The following is a 22,526-nucleotide window of genomic DNA, read 5'->3' as shown; positions in this document are numbered from 1 at the left end:
CCGAAACGTCGATTGTTCGTTCCGTCCAGGGATGCCGCCAGACCTGCTGAGTTTCTCCTACGTGTTGTGTGTGTTGCTCTAGATTGCCAGCATCTGCAGAATCCCTTGTGTTTCCCGGTAGTCACTCTGTTATAGAATGCACATTCTTGAAGGGAAGTCAAGGTCGCGTTTATTGTGTGTTCAAGTCCACGCATGCAAAAGTGTAGTGAAAAAACAGCAGCATTACAGGCAACGTACATCATACAGGCAGCATTCACAATATAAATTGAAACCAATTATTCACAATTTTCAGAATAAAGATCACAGAACAAATAAAGTCCACGTGAGTGCAAAGTGGCCGAATAGTTTTGCTACACGTACAAACTATTTTAACGCGTTTTCTGGAATTTGTAGGCAAGGAACTAGAAGCCAGAGCTGTTTCTCTACACTAGACTGCTTTCTCGCTCCCAGCACCAGACTGAGTGAAAGAGGTGACAGAACTAGTGACCAGCAGAACTAATGAGATAATCCCACCTCTCTCCTCCCTCCTCAGTCCTCTCGCTAAAAATGGCAGCGTCCAGTCTGCACACACCCCATCTACAAAATAGTTTCTTTGCTATAAAGTACTTGAGTGAACCATTTCGTTCCGAGGCATCCAGCGTTCCTGACACGGACTTGCCTTGACAGCAGAATTCCCAGCCCTGAACGAGGGAGTAGCACCGGAGGAGGCCAGCGGACAGTGAGGGCAGCGGCAGGGAGCTCACAGCGGCAGCCTCCTGGCACTGCAGAAGTCGGGCTTGATGCTCTGCCGGGTACAGTCGGTGTAATCCATTCTGCAGAGGTTACATTCGCAGCTGACCGCCACGGGGTAGGTGTAGCTGGAGTCCACGCCCTCGGGGCAGCCCGGTAATTTGATGGTCTCGTACCGCAACTCCTTGTAAGTGCACACATGCTGGTACACCGACAGGAGCGGGCTCTTGTACACTGACTCCTGAAATCAAAGAGCAACAAGGGTTTCAGGCATCCCGGCTGCTCATAATCCTCTCAGGAAACGGAACATTAAAAAAATACAGCACAATACAGACTCCTCGGCCTAGGCTACGATGGTGTGCCGACAGTTTAACTTCAAGATCGTTTATTGCCATTTTTCAACACACGACTGCTAAGGAAAACAAGAATCCGATGCAGCATTAACACAACAAAGAAAAGCACATCAAAATATAAATATAAAATCAATCCTATAAAACACAATGTACAAGTAACTGTTACACACAAAGACTGATTGTATGTACGTAAAGAGACGCTAGGTGATGTGTATAGAATGGTGGTAGTGGGGTGGGTTAATGGGCAGAGATGTTGATCAGCCTGACGGCCTACTCCAAAATCAATTTAACCCTTCCCTCCCACACAGCCCTCCATTTTTCTTTCATCCAAGAGCCTATCTAACAGTCTCTTTAATGTCCCTTATGTATCTTCCTCCACCACCACTCCGGCAGAGTTTTCCACGCACCCACTATTCTCTGTGTATATATAAAAAAAACCTTCCTCTGATAATCCCTCTACACTTTCCTCCAATCACCTCTCACATTAGCTACTGCCACCCGAGGAAAAAGGCGCTGGCTGCGTTTCGCTTTTACTTTTGGCACTTTTAACTTCTCGCGGGGAAAAATCAGGCGACAGCTATTTAGATAACTGCACTGAATAAAGACTTTCAACCCCACCAGCCCCTTTCTCCAGACTTCAAATACGTAGCTGTCATGTTATGCCGCTTGGGAGCAGTTAACCGTTAAAATGCCAGAGCAGACGTCAAACCAAACTGTTCACAACAACTGGCGTCGGAACTTGACTGCCGGTGAGCAAGATCCCACAGAGTAAGGAGTAAATGAACAGAAGGTGGTTAGGCTTGGATGTGTGGCGTCTGGTGGCACCTCTGAGATAAAAAGGCAGCGACAGAAAGTTAAAGTAAATTTATTATCAATATACATATGTGTCGCCATGTCACCACACTGAGATTCATCTTCTTGCAGGCATTTGCAGGAAAATAAATAGATACCATGGAATTTATGAAAAATATATAGACTGAAAAACAACCAAAGTGCAACAGAAGGCAATTGCTACAATTAAAAATGTATGCTTAGCCACATATATATAGCCAGGGTGCCCAAGACTTTTGCACAGTACTATAGTAATTTTGTGTATTGCACTGCACCGCTGCCGCAAAAAAATCATATTTCATGACATATGTGAGTGATGATAAACCTGATTCTGATATGGCTCTCTATTGTGGACTGATTGGAAAGGGGGCAAGGAGAGGGGAATCATGGTTGGGAAAAGGGGAAGGGAGAGGGGAATTATGATTGGGAAAAGGAGAAGGGAGAGGGGAGGCACACACACAAAATACTGGAGGAACTCAGCAAGACAGGCAGCATCTACGGAAAAGAGCACGGTCGCAGGAAGCACCAAAGAGACATTCCGTAATGATCAATTAACCAATTGTTCGGAAGGAAATGATCTTGCCTGATGTCTCAGGGCTGGGTGTGTCTGCACCCGCGCCAACCCCCACCCCTGGCACCCCTTTTCTGCCACCTGTCCCACACCCCTCCCGCGGCACTCCACCCCTCGCCATTCCCAACATCCTGCGCTCCCGCCAGATTTACAAACTCGCTCTCCGCTCCACATGGATATATATATATATATACCTAAAACGTTTTACACAGTGCCGTATGTAAAAAAATAATACTGAGAACATGAGTTGTAGAATCCTTGAAGTGAGTCCATAGGTTGTGAAATCAGTTCAGAGTTGAGGTGAATGAAGTTACCCACTCTGGTTCAGGAGCCTGAAGGTTATGGAGTGATAACTGTTCCTGAACCTGGTGATGTAGGACCTGAGGCTCCTGTACCTCCTACCCGATGGTAGTAGTGAGAATGAGGCACGGCCTGGATGGTAGGACTGGAGGGATTGACACTGCTCCTACAGCCCGTTGTGCAGAACCAGCCCAGAATGTGGATACAGGTCACTTGGTGGCGTCACCCCGACAGCAAAAGGCAGAGACAAGGTTGGGGTCCGTACGGTACCGGTAGAGGGCGCTACAGTATTGTCGTGATCACTTTACTATGCCAGCAGTCAGAGATCGGTGTTCAATTCCTGCCGCGGTCTGTCGGGAATTTGCATAATATCCCCGTGACCTTGTGGGTTTCTTCCAGGTTCTCTGCTTTCCACCCGCATTTCAAAGACGTACGGGTTCGGGTTGGTAAGTTGTGGGCATGCTATGTTGTCACTAGAAGCATGGCGACGCTTGCAGGCTGCCCCAGCGTACCCTCGGTCGTTGATGCAAACGACACATTTCACTGGCTGTTTCGATGTACGCGTGACATATACAGCGTATCTTTGACCTCTGTAATGGGAACTGACGGTACACTGTGATCACACGCTTCCCCCGTTGGACCCTTGGGACCACAGTCCACCAGTCCCTGTACCCCTTGGTTGCACTTCGTGTGTGAGGCTGGGTAGCAATACCAAATCCCAAACTTGGCCCGCGCCCACCTCCCGTTCAGCTCCGCACCCCCACCCAACGGCAACCGATAACAACTCCAACCACTAACAAAGGTTTACTGGTCTAGACTGGCGGACATGTCTTGAGGATAGGTTGAGCGAGCTGGAGCTTTTCTCTTTGGAGCGAAGGAGGTTGAGAGGCGACTTGTTGGAGGTTTACAAGATGGTAAGAGGCATACATTGAGTGGACAGCCAGAGACTTTTTCCTAGGATGGAAATGGCTAATACAAGGGGAGGGGGGAGCATAACTTTAAGGTGATTGGACAAAAGTTTAGGAGTGACGTCAGTGGTACTATAAGTGTTTTATACACAGAGAGTGGTGGGAGCATGAAACGCCCTGCCAGCGGTAGAGGTAAAGGCAGAAACATTAGATGACTTTAAGAAACTCTTAGATGGGCACACGACTGAAAGAAAAATGGAGGGTTGTGTAGGGTTAGATTGAGTTGGCACTGCATCGTGGGGCGAAGGGCCTGTACTTTGCTGTAACGTTCTATCTTCTTAACTGAGGAGCACTCGGGCCTGTGGTCATGGCTTCCCCCGTGGGTTACTGTGCATGCTATCAGCATTCGGATTTCCGGCAGGGAGCTCGGAGTTACAATAAATTTACCAGGGCAGCCCAGAATCCATCTCCCCCTGTATTCACCATTAGATACCACCTTCCCACCCTCATCAACAGCCCCAGCTTCTGCCACACAGCCAGGCACTGTGTGTGTGTGTGTGTGTGTGAGAGAGAGAGAGAGAGAGAGAGGAGGGACGTGGAGCAGAAAGCAGTGTACAGCGATAGTGAAAACACAATGGAAGTCCAAAAAATCTGCAGATGCTAAAAACCTGAAATAAAACCGAACAATGCTGGAAACTCTCCGGGTCAGGCAGCATCTGTGGAGAGAGAAACACATTCTGATGAAGGGCTCTGGACTGGATGAACAGCTTTCTATCTGCACGATCCTGAGTGGCTCCAGCATCTCCCGTTTTATCGAACGCTGCAGTTGTTGGGCCGGGTTCAGACTGGGTCCGGCACTGGTTCCAGACCAGACCAGAGCAGAGCAGAATGCCCTGAGAACTACAGCCACAGGCAACACCCCCACCCCCCTTACCTTGGTCAGGCAATAGCCACTGCACACGGTGGTGGTCAGGACGACACAGAAGGGGCAGTTGTCCTTCTCCGCGGAGATGGTGCTGTTGGTCGGGTGGCAGATGGACCGGCTGTGGACGGAGGAGATACACAGTCCGAGTAGAAGAAGCCGCTTGGAATCCATCCTGCAGCAGACAAAAGGTTATTTCCCCGCCTTTTGTTCCTCCAGGCTGCAGATCGGAATCGATGATCACAACTGGTTTCACAGAGCAGATCAAAGAGCTCTGCAGAACCTCAAGTACAGGAGAGACTCCTCTGCCCTCCTCAGTGTAGAACACAGAACAATGTAGCACAGAGCCAAGCCCTTCGGCTAATAATGCTCTGCAGAGCTTTAACCTTCTCTGTGATCAATCTAACCCTTCCCTCCCACATTTTTCTACCCTCTATCATCCATGCGCCTACCTCCCTCCCTCCTCTTTGCTTTCCGTAGGGATCGCTCCCTACGCGACTCCCTTGTCCATTCGTCTCCGCCATCCCTCCACACCGATCTCCCTCCTGGCACTTATCCTTGTAAGCGGAACAAGTGCTACACTTGCCCTTAACACTTCCTCCCTCGCACCATTCAGGGCCCCAAACAGTCCTTCCAGTTGAGGCGACACTTCCCCTGTGAGTCGGCTGGGGTGATATACTGTGTCCGGTGCTCCCGATGCGGCCTTCTATATATTGGCGAGACCCAACGCAGACTGGGAGATCGTTTCGCCGAACACCTACGCTCTGTCCGCCAGAGAAAGCAGGATCTCCCAGTGGCCACACATTTTAATTCCACATCCCATTCCCATTCTGACATGTCTATCCACGGTCTCCTCTACTGTAAAGATGAAGCCTCACTCAGGTTGGAGGAACAACACCTTATATTCCGTCTGGGTAGCCTCCAACCTGATGGCATGAACATTGACTTCTCTAACTCCCCCACCCCCGTAGCCCATCTGTTATTTATTTATTTTTTATTATTATTAAAAAATTTCTCTCTCTCCTTTTTCTCCCTCTATCCCTCTCACTATAACTCCTTGCCCATCCTCTAGGCTCCCCTCCCTCTTTCCTTCTCCCTAGGCCTCCTGTCCCATGATCCTCTCATATCCCTTTTGCCAATCACCTGTCCAGCTCTTGGCTCCATCCCTCCCCCTCCTGTCTTCTTTTTTCTCCTCATTTCGGATCTTCCCTCCCCCTCCCACTTTCAAATCTCTTACTATCTCTTCTTTCAGTTAGTCCTAACGAAGGGTCTCGGCCCGAAACGTCGACTGTACCTCTTCCTAGAGATGCTGCCTGGCCTGCTGTGTTCACCAGCATTTTTTTTGTGTGCGTTGCCTACCTAAGAGTTTCTTAAATCCCCCTAATGTTTCCACATCCAACACCACTCTTGGCAGCTCGTTCTATGCACCCACCACTCTGTGTAAAAAAAACTTACCGCTGACACCCCCCACCCAGCCTTTCCTCCAATCACCTTAAAATTATGCCCGGTCCTGTTAGGTTTTGATTCTTTTCACTACGTTTGTCAAGCTTCAAGATCAACATTTCCCTTTCCCCTATCTCTACTTTAACCCTTCCCGCCCCCTGCAATCAATAAGGACGTATTTTGTTGTTGCCTTTCACCTGTTCTCGGCTCCTTGGTCCTGGAGATCTGACAGAGACAGTCTGGGAGCGGTAGTGCTCGCGTCCTTTTATACACACGCTCTGACACAGATATTAATGGATCGGGGTTGCGATGACCATCTTCCTGGGATTATCCACAACGCTATCAGATAGTTCCCACCTCATGCCCACAACCAACTCGGGCTGGTGACTCGTCCGGCTTCAGCGCGCCGATTCAGATCCTGGCAACGGCAGATGCTGACGGCCAGTAGGGCATTTACCGAAGTGTTCAGGCCTCGTAAGGCAGGGTAGGAGATGGGTCAAAGGCAGAAGCTTTAAGGAACGAGTTTGCAAGAGAAAGAGGCTGAAAATTTTATGAAGAGAAGTCCGGAGCTGGAAGAGGCCACGGACAGCCGAGGCAACAGAAAGGGAAATTTAAAAACAACTGTATGGCTGTCGGAAACAGAGTCACAGATAAACACAGAAGAGGAACAAGCTCTTCGGCCCAACTTGCCTATGCTCACCCAAACCCAAACTCATCCTACTTCCCCACATTTGGCCCGTAGCCCTCTAAACCTCTTCTATCTATGTACCTTTTAAAAGTGATTGTACTCAGTCCTGCCTCTTCTCTGCCAGTCCATTCCATATACCCACTACTCTCTGCATTAAACACTTGTCCCTCAAAGTCCGAACTAAATTTATTATCAAAGTACATATATGTCACCATATACGACCAAGAGATTCACTTTCTGGCAAGAAAAATAAAGAAATACAATAGAATTTATGAAAAACTGTACGTAAACATAGTCTGGCAATTAACGTGTAAAAAAAGACAAATTGTGCAAATCAAAGATTAAACGATACTGGGAAAGTGAGTGGTAGATTCTTTGAAAGTAAGTCTGTAGGTTGTGGAATCAGTTCAGAGTTGAGGTGGGCGAGGTTATCCACGTTGGTTCAGGAGCCTGATGGTTTCAGGGTGATTACTGCTTCTGGACATGGCAGTTTCATTCTCCTCTCAACATAAAAACTCGTGCGCTCCTGCTGGGAAAGGGTCCGTGCCGGTCTATCCACACCCATCATGATTTTATTGGATGTAGTGGTTGGCACACCGCTCACTTCCCGCCGCTACCTGTGGGGCGGGGTGGGGGGAGGTTCACGTTCTCCCCGTGACTGTGTAGGGCTCGTCCGGGTGCTGAGGCTGTCCTCCCACAGACGTACCGGTTGGTAGGTGAATTGGTCATTGTACATTAGGCTGGTGAGTCGCTGGGTCTATTCCGCGCTGTACCCCAATAAATATAAATCTCTCAGCCCCCAACCTCCTCCACTCCAGGGAGAACAGCCCCAGTCTTTCCTTTAACTCAACCCCTCCAGTCCTTGCAACTTCCTTGTCGCTTAATCTTATCCGTCCTATGGCATGGTGACCAGAGCTGTGGTCAGACCACTGCTCCGGGAACAATTTCCCCCTCCGATGCGGCTGCAACATGCTGTCCCACCTCGTGTACCCAGTTCCCTGGCGGGTTAACGGCAAATGTGCCCAGCCACCTTCTTCACCACTCTGCCTACCTGTGACTCCACTCAGCGACGTGTGGCCCCGGGACGCTCCGTTCCACAACCCACCCCAGGGACACTTTCTGTGTGAGTCCTGTCCTGTTTAACACCCCAGAGGTGCATCAGATGCAAAATAAAAACTGAAAATCCAGGAAATACTCTGACTTTTCTTGTAATATTTGTATTTGTGTTTTAGTCTGCCTTTGTGTGTTTTATGTTTGTTGTGATAGTGTTTGTACGTTAGACCTTAAGAACATAAGACATAGGAGCAGAATTAGGCCATTAAACCCATCAAACCTGCTCCGCCATTCTATCTAGGCTGATTTATTAATCCTCTCAACCCCATTCTCCTGGCTCTTCCCCATTACCTTTGACACCCTGACTCTTCAAGAACCTATCAACTTCCGCTTTAAATATACCCAAAGATGTGCCCCCCACTGCCCTCTGTGGTAATGAATTCTACAGATTCACAACCCTCTGGCCAAACAAATTCCTCCTAAATGGGCATCCTTGTATTCCTCAATTCCTCCTCCTCCTCTGTTCTAAATGGGCATCCTTGTATTCTGAGGCTGTGCCCTCTGGTCCTGCGCTCTCCCACTGTAGGAAACATCCTCTCCACTCTATCTGGTCCTTTCAATATTCAGTGAGATCTCCTCTCATTCTTCGAAACTTCAGCGAGTACAGGTTCTGGAGCCATTAAGCATCCCTCACGCGTTAACCCTTTCGTGCCCGGGAGCATTCTTGTGAACCTCCTCTGGACCCTCTCCAATGCCAGCATATTCTTTCTTAGATGAGGGGCCCAAAACACCCCACGATACTCCAAGTGCAGTCTGACCGATGCACTAGACTTATAAAGCCTCAAAGCAATCCTTGCATTTAAGAGTCTTCTTTAAGAGTGTGTTTTCTTGTCGTACTGATGACTGTGCGTTTTGTTAATGTCTGGAAATGTTGTATCGGCATCAGCACAAGTAATGGTGTCATATAATGTATATATTATATTATGCATATAATAATTATGCTTTAATGTGTCAGTCTGTGTTAGCATTGGGTGGCATGCTTTATGTGGTCCGTATGCTTTATGTGCCAAGATTGCAATCATGTCTAAGGACACGTGTTTCTGTGCAAATGTACATGCACGTGTTCTGTTCCTGTGTCTTATGGTCTGATTTTCTTCTGCACATGCCTTGTCTATGTGTGTGTGTGTGTGTGTGTGTGTGTGTGTGTGTGTGTGTGTGTGTGTGTGTATGTACACGTGCACGTTTGTCTGTGCACAAGCACACGTGTATCGGTACGTGGCCGGTTAGTGGTCAGGAGAAAATAGATGTTCCAGTGAAGTGAAACCAATGGGCTCCAGGCGGCCGAACGTTTCAGGGTCTCTGACTTTAATCCTGCAGCATTTCTGCAATTCAGCTGTCTACATTCGGTGATCTATCAGATGCTGCGTTTCCGGCAAGTTTATAAAAAAGAATCAGTTGTACACAGTCGGGGTTAATGGAAATCTCTGTGGATCAATGGCATTTCCGAAGCTGCTGGTTCCTTCAGTAACAACCTTGGGCTGTTTATTAATAACTGATTTCAGCTGCATTGCCAAAGAATGGTGAAGATTAGTGGTAGGACAGCAGATTGGGAATATTTTGGAAATCAGCAAAAGACGATGTTTAAAAAATAAGGAGGAGAAAATGATGTACAAGTAATTTCAAGCAGACATGTGAATGTAAAAGAGTGTAACTTGGTACCTCACAAGACACGACTGGCCAATCAACAATGGCAAAAGGAAACAACTTTGAGTTAATATTTTGTATCTTTCTTCAAATGGAGGATATTATAAACATCTCAATAGACCATAGACCATAAGACCATAAGACAAAGGAGCAGAAGTCGGCCATTCGGCCCATCGAGTCTGCTCTGCCACCCCATCATGAGCTGATCCATTCTCCCATTTAGTCCCACTCCCCTGCCCTCTCACTATAACCCTTGATGCCCTGGCTACTCAGATACCTATCAATCTCTGCCTTAAATACACCCAATGACTTGGCCTCCACTGCCGCCCATGGCAACAAATTCCATAGATTCACCACCCTCTGGCTAAAAAAATGTCTTTGCATCTCTGTTCTGAATGGGCGCCCTTCAATCCTTAAGTCATGCCCTCTCGTACTAGACTCCCCCATCATGGGAAACAACTTTGCCGCATCCACTCTGTCCATGCCTTTCAACATTTCGATTGTTTCTATGAGGTCTCCCCTCATTCTTCTAAACTCCAAGGAATACAGTCCAAGAGCAGACAAACGTTCCTCATATGTTAACCCTCTCATTCCCAGAATCATTCTAGTGAATCTTCTCTGTACCGTCTACAATGTCAGCACATCCTTTCTTAAATAAGGAGACCAAAACTGCCCATGGTACTCCAAGTGAGGTCTCACTAGCGCCTTATAGAGCCTCTACGTCACATCTCTACTCCTATACTCTATTCCTCTAGAAATGAATGCCAACATTGCATTCGCCTTCTTCACCACCGACTCAACCTGGAGGTTAACCTTAAGGGTATCCTGTACGAGGACTCCCAAGTCCCGTTGCATCTCAGAACTTTGAATTCTCTCCCTATTTAAATAATAGTCTGCCCGTTTATTTCTTCTGCCAAAGTGCATAACCATACATTTTCCAACATTGTATTTCATTTGCCACTTCTTTGCCCATTCTTCCAATCTATCCAAGTCTCTCTGCTGACTCTCTGTTTCCTCAGCACTACTGGCCCCTCCACCTATCTTCGTATCGTCAGCAAACTTAGCCACAAAGCCATCTATTCCATAATCCAAATCGTTGATGTACAATGTAAAAAGAAGCGGCCCCAACACGGACCCCTGTGGAACACCACTGGTAACCAGCAGCCAACCAGAATAGGATCCCTTTATTCCCACTCTCTGTTTCCTGCCAATCAGCCAACGCTCTATCCACGTATGTAACTTTCCCATAATTCCATGGGCTCCTATCTTGTTAAGTAGCCTCATGTGTGACAGCTTGTCAAGGGCCTTCTGAAAATAGCAATGGAAAATCTAGGCACAAGAGGGAAAGTTGAATTTAAAACACAAGCAAAGTTAATTAGCAAATTAAAGGCAGATATTCATTTTGAGGGAACGAGAATATAAAAGCAGGGATGTAATGCTGAAATTTTATAAGGCATCGGTCAGACTGTGAGCAATTTTGGGTCTCTCATCTAAGAAAAGATGTGCTGTCACTCAAGAGGGTCTAGAGAAGGTTCATGAGAATGATCTAGGGAATGAAAGAGTTAATGTATGAGGAGCATTTGATGGCTCTGGGCCTGTACTCACTGCAGTTTAGAAGAAGGGTGGGGCAGGATCTCATTGAAACCTATCAAATATTGAAAGGCCGAGATAGAGTGGATGTTGAGTGGATGTTTCCTGCAACAGGAAGGTCTGGGACCAGACCTTCAAGAGGGCCACAACCTTGTTATGGCTTGGAGGCTTGCATGCTTCAATGATGCACAGAGCTATGTCAACTGGAGTCAGGGATTTATGCTTTGGCTCTTGGTAGGGTCTCCCATACCAAACAGGTCAAAGGGTCGAGGCCAGACATAGAGAGGCCCACCGGTCCGCCAGGTTCGGTGGTTCATCTCAGGGCGAGCAACCGTGACTGGTCATGAAAAGATTGCTACAGAAACAACAATGAAGAATCGTTCTATCTCTGAGTGCGACGATATTCCCAAGTCTCCACTCAGGACTTGCATGGCTGTCAGTAGTGAAAACTGAGAGGAAGCTACTGCCACAATGAAGGAAGCCCTAAACGCCGCTGAGACCAAGATGAGAAGAGAAGCCAACTCCATCATCAAGACAGCACTCCACTGGACTTCTGAAGGGCAGAGGAAATGTGGGAGATGAGAGACAAATTTGTGCCATACCACAGAGATAGAAATAAGGACTCTGCATAATAGAGAAGATGGCCAAGGGCAGACAGAGATGGAGAACCTTCACTAAACACCAGAGAATGGGGTTGAGAGGGATAATAGATGGAATGGTGGAGCAGACTCGATGGGCTGAATAGCCTAATTTGCCTATGTCTTATGGTCTTATGTACAAGTTGGTGTATCTACATTCACATGACTATTAAGTGTATCTGCCAGTCCATGATCTGCAGTGTCAGTATTAGCTGAAGAAACGGTGTTAACTTTTGCTAAGTTGTACGTCTGATGCCTCAGGTTCAGCTGATATGTTCTGTAGGAGCAAACTGAAGGATCCTGAGGAGCTGGTGTTTGAAATAACGGGTGATTTATTAAAGTCTGGGTTTCACCAGGAGACCTGTCAAACCTGTTCTATCTCAGTACAAATTTGGTAGAGTTTTTACCACAAGACCATAACATAAAGGAACAGAATGAGGCCATTTGGCCCATTGTGTCTTCTCCACCATTTCATCATGGCTGATCCATTTTCCCTCTCGGCCCCAGTCTCCTGCCTTCTCCCTGTATCCCTCAATGCCCTGACCAATCAAGAATCCTTGAATATACCCAATGACTTGGCCTCCACAGCAATTAATTCCACAGGTTCACCAATCTCCAGCAAAAGAAATTCTGCTCTAAAAGGATGCCCCTCAATTCTGAGGCTGTGTCCTCTGGTCTCAGACTCGTCCACCACAGGAAACATCCTCTCCACATCCACTCTATCAAGGCCTTTCACCATTCTTTAGGTTTCAACAAGGTCACCCCTTGTTCTTCCTTTATCCCTCATTTACATTCGAGATCACCAGTAAAACTACATCTTGATAACAGAATGCTGGCTACAGGAAGAGTTAATTAAGCAACAAACTAGATAATGATCACAGAATAAAATGATTATCCACAGGTCTAACAGCAAATCTAGTTCTCTATTACAACATTGGGCGTATGCTGAAACTTGGGTATCGTCACCGCTGTATTCCATGCCTTTAGTTCCAGGCATTGTCTGTGGTTAGCACAATCCACATCCTCAGTTCCTAGCTATGATCTCTCACAATTCTCTCCTCTATAACGCATTCCTTGGTCTAAGTGGGTAGGTTCCTATTCTAAAACGCAACCGAGACGAGTTCGGTGGCGCAGGAGCAAGCTGAGACAATGGGTCGGCCAGGACAGGCAGGTTTGTGGATCTTGCGCAGGAGGTAGAAACGGGAAGTGCGGGGTGTGGGAACTATAAGATTGGTAGCAGTGGATGGGAGATCCCCTGAGCGGATAAAGTCGGTGATGGTGTGGGAGACAATGGCCTGGTGCTCCTTAGTGGGGTCACGATCGAGGGGTAAATAAGAGGAGGTATCCGCGAGTTGTCGCTGTGCCTCGGCAAGGTAGAGGTCAGTACGCCAGACTACAACAGCACCCGCCTTATCGGCGGGTTTAATAATAAGGTTAGGATTAGTGCGGAGGGAGTGGAGAGCAGAGCGTTCCGAAGGAGTGAGGTTGGAATGGGGACAAGGTGCGATGAAGTCGAGACGGTTGATGTCCCGTCGGCAGTTAGCGATAAAGAGATCCAGAGCAGGCAGAAGACCAGAACGGGGTGTCCATGAAGAAGAGGAGGGTTGAAGATGGGAGAAGGGGTCATCGGTGTGGGTGGAAGTGGAAGAATAACAGAAACGAGTTCGGTGGGGCAGGAGCAAGCTGAGACAAGAGGTCTGCCAGGTGTGACGAGAATACACATAAATTAAGATGTTTGCTGGCCTGGGCTAGCATCAGTGGCATCAGCAGTTGGTCTGCCACCTGCCCTCAGGGGAAGGAGAGATAAGGAACAATGAAGCAGCATCTGGAGATATGTAATGAAGGGACGGGAGAGAGAGCTGTCTAGAGCGGCTCCCCCTTTGAACCCTGAACTGTTTGAAGTGATGGACAGGCGATACCCCAGCAGGGGGATAAAAAGGGACAGGTTCGCTAAGGCAGGACACACACGACACCCGAGGTAACGAGACCCTGGAAGCGGTGCGCCTCTCACAAGTCGGTGGAAAGCTCTTCGACGGCTGATCGGGGGATCAGCCTTAAACGCACAGGGTGGAAAGGTACGATCAGCGGGAACCCGGTGTGTGTCCGCCCTTGCCTGGGTGCCGGGTTCACTGCAGAGGATCGACCGCACCTGGAGGAGGGGTCACAGTCGGTGACCTCAGGTGACATCACCAAGGACCCGCCCAAAGGCTGCTTGTGAGCCATCTCGCCGGTCTGTGAGTGGTGTCTGAATGATAAGTCGTTCCCGTTCTCTCTCTCCCTCCCCCCACGTTGTCCATCGCCATGGCAACGATTACTGCGAACTGAACTAAATCGAACCGGACTTTTGTGTCACTTTGAAATTGGTCATTTACCCCTAGACAACGATAGAGCTTGATTGATGCTGTTATCTTAATTCTGTGCACATGTGTGTTTATCATTGCTGAACTGTTGCATTTATTATCCTTTCGATTACTGTGTTGCTTGTTTCTTTAATAAAGCTTTCTTAGTTCTAGTAATCCAGACTCCAACTGAGTGGTCCATTTCTGCTGGTTTGGCAACCCAGTTACGGGGTACGTAACACAGGACAGACAGGCAATGTTCCTATTCTGCAACATTGAGCATGTCAAAAACACAAATGCTTAACAACAGGCTCTGGGAAGAAGTGGCCTGCAGAGACAGTTGCCAGAACCTTCCAAACTTATTCACATTCTGAAAAAGGTCCCTAAAGACTGAAGCAGCACACAGAAGACGATCTGGGAATGCAGATTCATAATATCCTTGAAAGTGTTATCACAGGTAAATAGGGCTGTAAGGAGAGCTTTTGGCACATTGGCCTTCATAAATCAAAATATTGTGTACAGGATGTTATTTTGAAGTTGAATTAGACTTAATTTGGAGTATTGTGTGCATTTCTAGTATCTATAAACAGGAAAGGTATCAACAAGATTGAAAGAGTGCAGAGAAAATTTAGAAAGATGTTGCCGGGACTTGAGGACCTGAGTTATACGGAAAAGCTGAATAGGTTAGGATTTCGTTCCCTAGAGTGAAGGAGAATTGGGGGAGGGGTGGAATTTGATAGAGGTATACAAAATTATGAGGGGTATAGATGGGATAAATGCATGCAGGCCTTTCCTGCTGAGGTTGGGTGAGACTAGAACTAGAGGTCATGGGCTAAGGGGAACATGAGGGGGGACTTCTTCACTCGGAACTTGGTGAGAGTGTGGAATGGGCTGCCAGTGGAAGTGGTAAACGTAGATTTGATTTTAGCATTGAAGAGAAGTTTGGATAAACACATAGAGGAGAGGGGCATGAGGTCTATGGTTCAGATGCTGGTCAATGGGACTAGACAGAACTAGGGTTCAGCACAGACTGGATGGGTTGGAGATATTGTTTCAAGTTCCAGTATACATTTATTGTTATTCAACTGTACTCGTGTCTACCGCCAAATAAAACAACATTCCTCCAGATCAAAGTGCACAAAACAGTACAAGTAACTCACACACAACACATAAAGTAATATCACCACAAATAAATCAACAAATAATAAAATATATATCAGAAGACTAACATTCAGCATTAGGTGCATTATGACACAAGCTAAAAAGTAAACAGTGCAGTACTACTGGAACTTTGTACCTGATGAGACCTGGGAGGAGGCAGGGAGTTCAGTAGTCTCAAGGTCTGGGAGAAGAAGCTGTTTCCCATCCTAACAGGTTTTTTACCTCCTGCCTGATGGTGGGTGCGGGGGTTCAACGAGATTGTTGGATGGATGGTATGGGAGACAATGCTTCAGGTCCTGCTTACGCAGCACTCCTGATACATATCTCAGATGAGTGGAAGAGAGACCCTTATAATCTTCTCAACAGTCCTCACAATCCTTTGTAGGGATATGTGTTCAGATACCTTGCAATTCCATCACGGGTAAAGCCCTCCGAACAATTGAACACATCTACGTGAGACACATGAGCAGCATCCGTCATCAGGGACCCCCACCACCCAGGACATGCCTCCTTCTCATTTCTGCCATCAGGAAGGAAGTACAGGAGCCTCAGGACTCACACCACCAGGCTCAGGAACAGTTGTTACCCCTCAACCATCAGGCTCTTGAACCAAAGGGGATAACTTCACTCAACTTCGCTCACCCCATCATTGAATTGTTCCCACAACCTATGGACTCACTTTCAAGGACTTTTCATCTCATGTTCTCAATATTTATTTCTAATTTAGAAACATAGGAAACCTACAGAACAATACAGGCCCTTTAGTCCACAATGCTGTGCTGAACATGTACTTATTTTAGAAACTACCTAGGGTTACCCATAGCCCTCTATTTTTCTGAGCTCCATGTACCAAATTTGTTTATTGTTATTTTTTTTTCTTTTTGTAATTGCGCAGTTTTTGTTGTCTTCTCTCATTGAACACCCTAGTTCAATGGTCTTTCATTGTTTCTGCTATGGTTATTATTAAATAGATTTATTGAGTATGTCCACAAGAAAATAAATTTCAGGGTTGCATATCTCACTGCTACAGTTGGAAGTTTCCACCTGGTTCGAAGGGACAACAATCATACCAGTGTCCAGGATGAGCTATCGTCCAGTAACGTTCACGTCTATGGTGATGAAGTGCTTTGAGAAGTTGGTTATGCTTAGAGTCAACTCCGGCCTAAGCAAGGACCTGGGCCAAATGCAATTTGCTTATCGGTACAATAGATCTACAGCAGACATGCTCCCAATGGCTCTCCATGCGGCCTTGGATAACTAGGCCACTACAAGTACCTATGTCAGGATGCTATTGAGCGACTATAGCTCAGTGTTTAACACTGTCATTCCCACAGTCCTGACTGAAAAGCTACAGAACCTGGGCCTCTGTACCTCCTTCTGCAACCGGATCCTCAACTTCCTAACCAGAAGACCACAATCTAATAACGTCTCCATCTCGCTGACAATCAACACTGGTGCACCTCAGTGATGTGTGCTCAGCCCACTGCTCTACTTCCTCTATGCCCATGACTGTGTGGCTAGGCACAGCTCAAATGCCACCTATAAATTTACTAATTACACCACTGTCATTGGCAGAATCTCAGTTGGTGGGGAGAGGGCGCACAGGAGCGAGATACACCAGTTAGTGGAATGGTGTCACAACCTCGCACTCAACATCAGTAAGACCAAAGAGCTGATTGTGGGCTTCAGAAAGTGTATTACGAGGGAACACACACCAGTCCTCACAGAGGGATCAGAAGTGGAGAGAGTGAGCAATTTCAAGTTCCTGGCTGTCAGTATCACTGAGGATCTAACCCGATCCCAACATATTGGTGCAGCTGTAAAGAAGGGAAGAGAGTGGCCCTATTTCACTAGGAGTTTGAAGAGATTTGGTTTATCATCTAAAACACTCGAAATCCTCTATAGATGTACAGTGGAGAGTATTCTGACTGGCTGTATCACCGTCTGGTATTCGGGGGGGGCGGGGGGGTGCAGTTACTAGTGCACAGGATCAAGAAAAGTTACAGAAAGATGAAAAATTAGTCAGCTCCGTCTTGGGTACTAGCCTCGATAGTAATCAAGGCATCTTCAAGGAGCGGTACCTCAGAAAAGTAGCTTCCATCATCAAGGACCCCCACCACCCAGGACATGCCTTCTTCTCACTGTTACCATCAGGAAGGAGGTACAGAAGCTGAAGGCACACACTCAGCGATTCAGGAAGAGCTTCTTCCCCTCTGCCATCCGATTCCTAAATGAGCATTGAACCCATGAAACCTACCTCAGATTTTTTTAAATTTCTGATTTTCCACTACTTATCTTAATATAACTATTTAACATATATATATACTTACTGTAATTCAGTTTTATCTATATCATATACTGAATTGTACTGCTGCTCCAAAGTCGACGGTGCTCCTGTAAAGATCTGTTAGAATGTAGGGAGGTGGGGGAGCCTCACTCACTTCAATCTCCTCAGGAAGTGGAGACACTTGAGTAAAGAGGTTTGTTGAGGGACCAGGTGAGACTATCTGCTACGTGCCCTCTGACATACTTGCTGCTCGTAACGCTCTCCACGCCTTGGCCTTATCCACGTTGATACCTGAACCACTGTCCTCTCTGTACACCGCCTCGTCAGCATTGTTAATGAGGCCAAACACTGCAGTTTCATCAGCCAATTTGTTAGTTCGGTATGAGCTGGCCGTAGCAGTGCAGTCACATGTCAGCGGCGCGAAGCATCTGAGGGATGATCATATTAAAAGTCCAAGCAGAAGCAGAGAAAGAGCACCCCGGTTCCATTTCACAAACAGGACAGAGTTGTTCTGTGCTGTAGTTCTCTATCACTCTGTGTGTACAGCTGACACTCAGTAAACCGAAGCCAATTCAAACCGTAATAAATTCTTTCATCACTCTACAACCATCAGGCTCCTGAACCATCTTCTCACTTCTACCACTGGGCGTGAGGTCCAGGAGCCTTAGGTCCCACACCACTAGGTTCAGAAACAGCTACTCTATTACCCTCCAACCGTCAGACTCCTGACCTGGCGTGGATAACATCACTAACCACAACTCTTTTTCCACAACCTACTTTCATGGACTCTATAACTCATGTTGTCAATATCATTTTAATTTGCACAGTTTTGTGAACCGGTTGTTTGTCAATATTAGTCTGTATGAGTACAGGTTTTTCGTCAATTCTATTGTATTTCCATTTTTCCCTGTAAATGCCTGTAAGAAAATGAATCTTACTGTAATGCATGGTGCCACATACGTACTGCCGAATGGGCACCCCAGGATCTCCATACCTTCCGCCCAGGCTTGTGCCCTGGAGAGGTCACTGCAGTGCCAAAAAAACCCTATTGTCCTTCAAGACCGATAGATGCTATCATACATACCATACTTCGATAAAAAATTTAAAAGTTTACTATTTTGTTTCCCATCAACTTCCCACTGCCGAGAGCAGTGTAGTCAAATTGTACTCCAATTAGTTTAAAAACCACTCTGAGAAACAGTTCAAAATATAGCTTCTGCCAAGATAAACTTATTTATTACTGAATTTTCATGTGCTGATTAAGACATTATCTTTTAAAAAGTTGTGATTCTCGTTAGAACACAGATCTTTCAAGCAAATGTTTGCAGTAATTGAGATAAATTCTTGGTTTTGCGGAGAGCTGGTAGAGGTTAAACAAGGAGAGACTGTTGCCACTGGTGAGACGATCAGTAGACAGAGGGCAGGGTGGCTAAAGGACCAGAGGGAGATATCAGGAGTAAGGTAAAATATACAATACTTGAAAGAAAGTGGAAAGAGATCTATTAGTTACTTTCAGAAGCCTGAATTTAACACTTGACAAGGCAAAGACTGAAGGAGATGGAGGAATGAGGGGGAAATGGGTTAACTGTAGAGCTCCATCAGAAAGTAGAGCTAACATTGATGGGCTGAAGGACCTCATGCAGAGATGCAAAATTCCAATATCATGACCAATGTAAAACAGACGATCTGTGTTCCTTTGGGGCTTGTCAGATGACCACGGGGTGCCTGGTTCCGTAGGCCATATACTCCGTCTTGTACATCAGGGGAACGGACAAGATCTCTGGGGTGGATGCCTCCTGAGTCACCACCCACGGTGCCCGCAGGGGGCAGGAGACATCTTGTGTCCGCTTCACGTCGTTGGGGGGCTGGTAGGACTCTTGGGACAGGGTCTTGAAGCCCCGGTTCGGGACAGGTGGCAGGCGCTTGGGCTGGCGGGGGATCCTGGTTTGGGAGGTGAACACTGTTGGGTCGATCATCGGCCCGGGGTCTCGGATGATGTGCTGGGCTTCCTTGGGTAGGGGATTCTCCTTCAGCCCATGACCCCAGGCCTTCGGGTAGTCCTCTGTCTGCCAGAAGGTGGCAACGTCCTTCTTTGGGTATCCTTCCAGCTCCTCCCTGTGGTGAAAAGAAGGGGTGGGAGGGGTGAGGACAGACGGACTGGCATTTTACCTGCGGCCAAGCTGTGTTCGGTGGGTCATGGGAGATGGACCCAGAGAGCCAAACGCACATCGTGTACTCTGTGGCACTGTCCCTGGTGTTATGTGGTTAAATGGCCCAAGCTAAAGGACTGTAACACCCAGGCAGAAAGGGACTCGGTGTCAGAGCTGTGCAGCAGGTAAATATCTGCTTTATCCCCGAATAGATTCAATGACTCGGCCTCTCCACCCCAGTGACAGAGAATTTCAATACTGACAGCGTTTCCTTCTCAATTCTCTCTTCAATGTTCAGCCACCTATTTGGAAGTGTTACCCCGCCCCCCGCCCCCCATAGTTTATTTCTGTGCTGTAGTGATCTGTTTCTCCATGATTCCCCAACTAGTGGCAGCAAACCCTTGACATCTCTCCCGCCACAGCTTGTCAGAGTCATTCATGATTCATAAAGTTCCCCCTCCCAAACTCTGACAAACTCCCTCAAACCCAACCTCTCAATTGTCCCAAACTCTGACAAGCTCCCTCAAACCCAACCTCTCAGTTGTCCCAAACGCTGATAAACTCCCTCTGTCCCAACCTCTCAATTGTCCCAAACTCTGATAAACTCCCTCAAACCCAACCTCTCAGTTGTCCCAAACTCTGACATACTCCCTCAAACCCAACCTCTCAGTTGTCCCAATCTCTGACAAGCTCCCTCAAACCCAACCTCTCAATTGTCCCAAACTCTGATAAACTCCTTCAAACCCAAACTCTCAGTTGTCCCAAACGCTGATAAACTCCCTCAAACCCAACCTCTCAATTGTCCCAAACTCTGATAAACGCCCTCAAACCCAAACTCTCAGTTGTCCCAAACGCTGAAAAACTCCCTCTGTCCCAACCTCTCAGTTGTCCCAAACTCTGACATACTCCCTCAAACCCAACCTCTCAATTGTCCCAAACTCTGACAAGCTCCCTCAAACCCAACCTCTCAATTGTCCCAAACTCTGACATGCTCCCTCAAACCCAACCTCTCAATTGTCCCAAACTCTGACATACTCCCTCAAACCCAACCTCTCAATTGTCCCAAACTCTGACAAGCTCCCTCAAACCCAACCTCTCAGTTGTCTCAATCTCTGACAAGCTCCCTCAAACCCAACCTCTCAGTTGTCTCAATCTCTGACAAGCTCCCTCAAACCCAACCTCTCAATTGTTCCTCCTTCGACATTCTCTGCAATCTGGTGAACCTGCCCTGATCACATCTCCCTTCAGCCTCCAGCCCTCCAAGGAAAACAACCCAAGTTTGTGCAGCCTATTGTGATAGCACATGCCCTGTAAACCAGGCAGTAGCCTAGTAAACCTCTTCTTCACCCTCTCCAAAACCTCAATATCCTTCCTATAGTGGGACAACCAGAAATACTCCTACTCTGGCCTAATTCATTTCAAGTATATTTATTATCAAAAAATGTACTAATTACACAACCTTGAGATTTGTCCGCTTACAAAGCAAGAACCCCGAAAGAACCCAATTAATGAAAAAAAAATAAAAGACCAACACCTGATGTACAAGAGAAAGAAAAACAATTTGGAAATCGTGCAAACAATTGAAGCGAACAACAGCATTCCAAACCAAACTGAGTCCTCAGAGCTGAACCCCAGAGCAGCCCACGGTAGGCCCAAAGCCTCACATTTCAGTTCATCATATTAGTGGGCTTGGAGCATAGCAGCTGGTGCAGTCTTCATTGGCTCAGTACCGTGGAGATGACCATCGTAGAGACCGAGCGAAATCGGCTCTCACCTCAGATCTGGGCCGGTGGTTAAATTATCTAAGCAGTGAATCATACCTCACATTAGGCCTAACCAGAGTTCTATAACCTCTTGACTTTTGAAATCCGCCTTGATGAATTAAAGTAGGCATTCTGTAAACTGCTGTAACCACCTTGTCGATCTGTGTGGCCACTTTTCAAGGAGCTATGAACTTGGACCCCAAGATCTCTCTGCTCAGCTAAGGGTCTTGCCATGCTTCTGATGCCAGCGTAGCACGCCCACAACTCACTAACCCTAACTCGCAAGTTTCTGCGATGTGGAAGGAAACTGGAGCACGCGGATGAAACCCACTCGGTCATTGGGAGAACAGACAGCGGCGGGAACTGGACTTTGATTGCTGGTGCTGTAGAGTGTTGTGCCAACCACTACTGTGCTGTGCCAGCTCATGGTCCGCCCCTCCCGTTAATACCTTTACCAACTTCACTCTTCCGCCTTCTCACCATAACCCGTAACCCCCTCACCAATCAACCTCTGCCTCGTTGGGTGCTGAATCTGTGGAACTCAAAGCCACAGGTGGCATTGGGTCATTAGGGCAAAGACGGATAAGTTCGTGATTGGTAAGGGGGTCGGGGGTGTGGTAGTTAAGGGTTGCGGGAGAAGACAAGAGAAGAAAAACGAAATTAGTTTTAGTGCGGAATAGGTGCTTCTAGCCCTTCAAGCCACACTACCCAGCAACCTCCAATTTAACCCTAAGCTAATCACGGGACAATTTACAATGACCACTTAACCTACTAACCGGTACATCTTTGGCCTGTGGGAAGAAACCAGAGTACTTGGAGGAAACAAATGTATTCCATGGGGAGGACACACAGATGATGTCAGAATGCCAGGCAGCATCTATGGAGAAGAACAAAGAGTTGCTGTCTTGGGCTGAGACCCTTCATCAGAACTGGAAAGGAAGGGGGCAGAAGCCAGAGTCAGAAGCAACAACTCTGTATTCCTCTCCATAGAAGCTGCCTGACCTGCTGAGTTCCTCCAGCATTTTGTGTGTGTCACTCTATCTTTGAGACAGGTCTGCCAGATGAAAATACGCTTCAGAATCAGAGCGGTAAAGGG

The 22,526-nt window shown here is 47.1% G+C and overlaps 2 protein-coding genes across 2 annotated transcripts in view; both read right to left on the bottom strand.

Moving 5' to 3' along the window:
* Window positions 1–739: 739 nt before the first annotated feature.
* On the bottom strand, window positions 740–18,475 carry LOC134353507 (gonadotropin subunit beta-like). Its single transcript, XM_063061504.1, has 5 exons — window positions 18,456–18,475; window positions 17,761–17,945; window positions 11,582–11,645; window positions 4,627–4,735; window positions 740–970 (listed from the first exon to the last, which is right to left on the bottom strand). The coding sequence occupies exons 1-5, from the start codon at window positions 18,473–18,475 to the stop codon at window positions 740–742; spliced, it is 609 nt and encodes a 202-aa protein (XP_062917574.1).
* Window positions 18,476–18,739: 264 nt separating this feature from the next.
* The window catches only part of LOC134353506 (stabilizer of axonemal microtubules 3-like), a 22,801-nt gene continuing 19,014 nt past the window's right edge, over window positions 18,740–22,526 (bottom strand). Inside the window, exon 6 of the mRNA XM_063061503.1 lies at window positions 18,740–19,632. Coding sequence (XP_062917573.1) covers window positions 19,224–19,632 — 409 coding nt within the window. The 3' untranslated portion in view covers window positions 18,740–19,223. The remainder of the gene's footprint in view (window positions 19,633–22,526) is intronic.

This window comes from Mobula hypostoma, chromosome 11, assembly GCF_963921235.1.
Source record: "Mobula hypostoma chromosome 11, sMobHyp1.1, whole genome shotgun sequence".
NCBI lineage: Eukaryota > Metazoa > Chordata > Chondrichthyes > Myliobatiformes > Myliobatidae > Mobula > Mobula hypostoma.
Note: the sequence above shows the minus strand (reverse complement) of the source record. Positions and strands in the feature narration are given on the sequence as shown.

Coding starts and splice junctions, on each gene's coding strand:
- LOC134353507 (XM_063061504.1), bottom strand. CDS start 18,475: ATGTGGCACCATGCATTACA. Junction 11,646..17,760: donor GAGAGCGTTACGAGCAGCAA/GTATGTCAGAGG, acceptor TCTGCCCTTCAG/AAGTCCAGTGGAGTGCTGTC. Junction 971..4,626: donor GTGGCTATTGCCTGACCAAG/GTAAGGGGGGTG, acceptor CTTTGATTTCAG/GAGTCAGTGTACAAGAGCCC.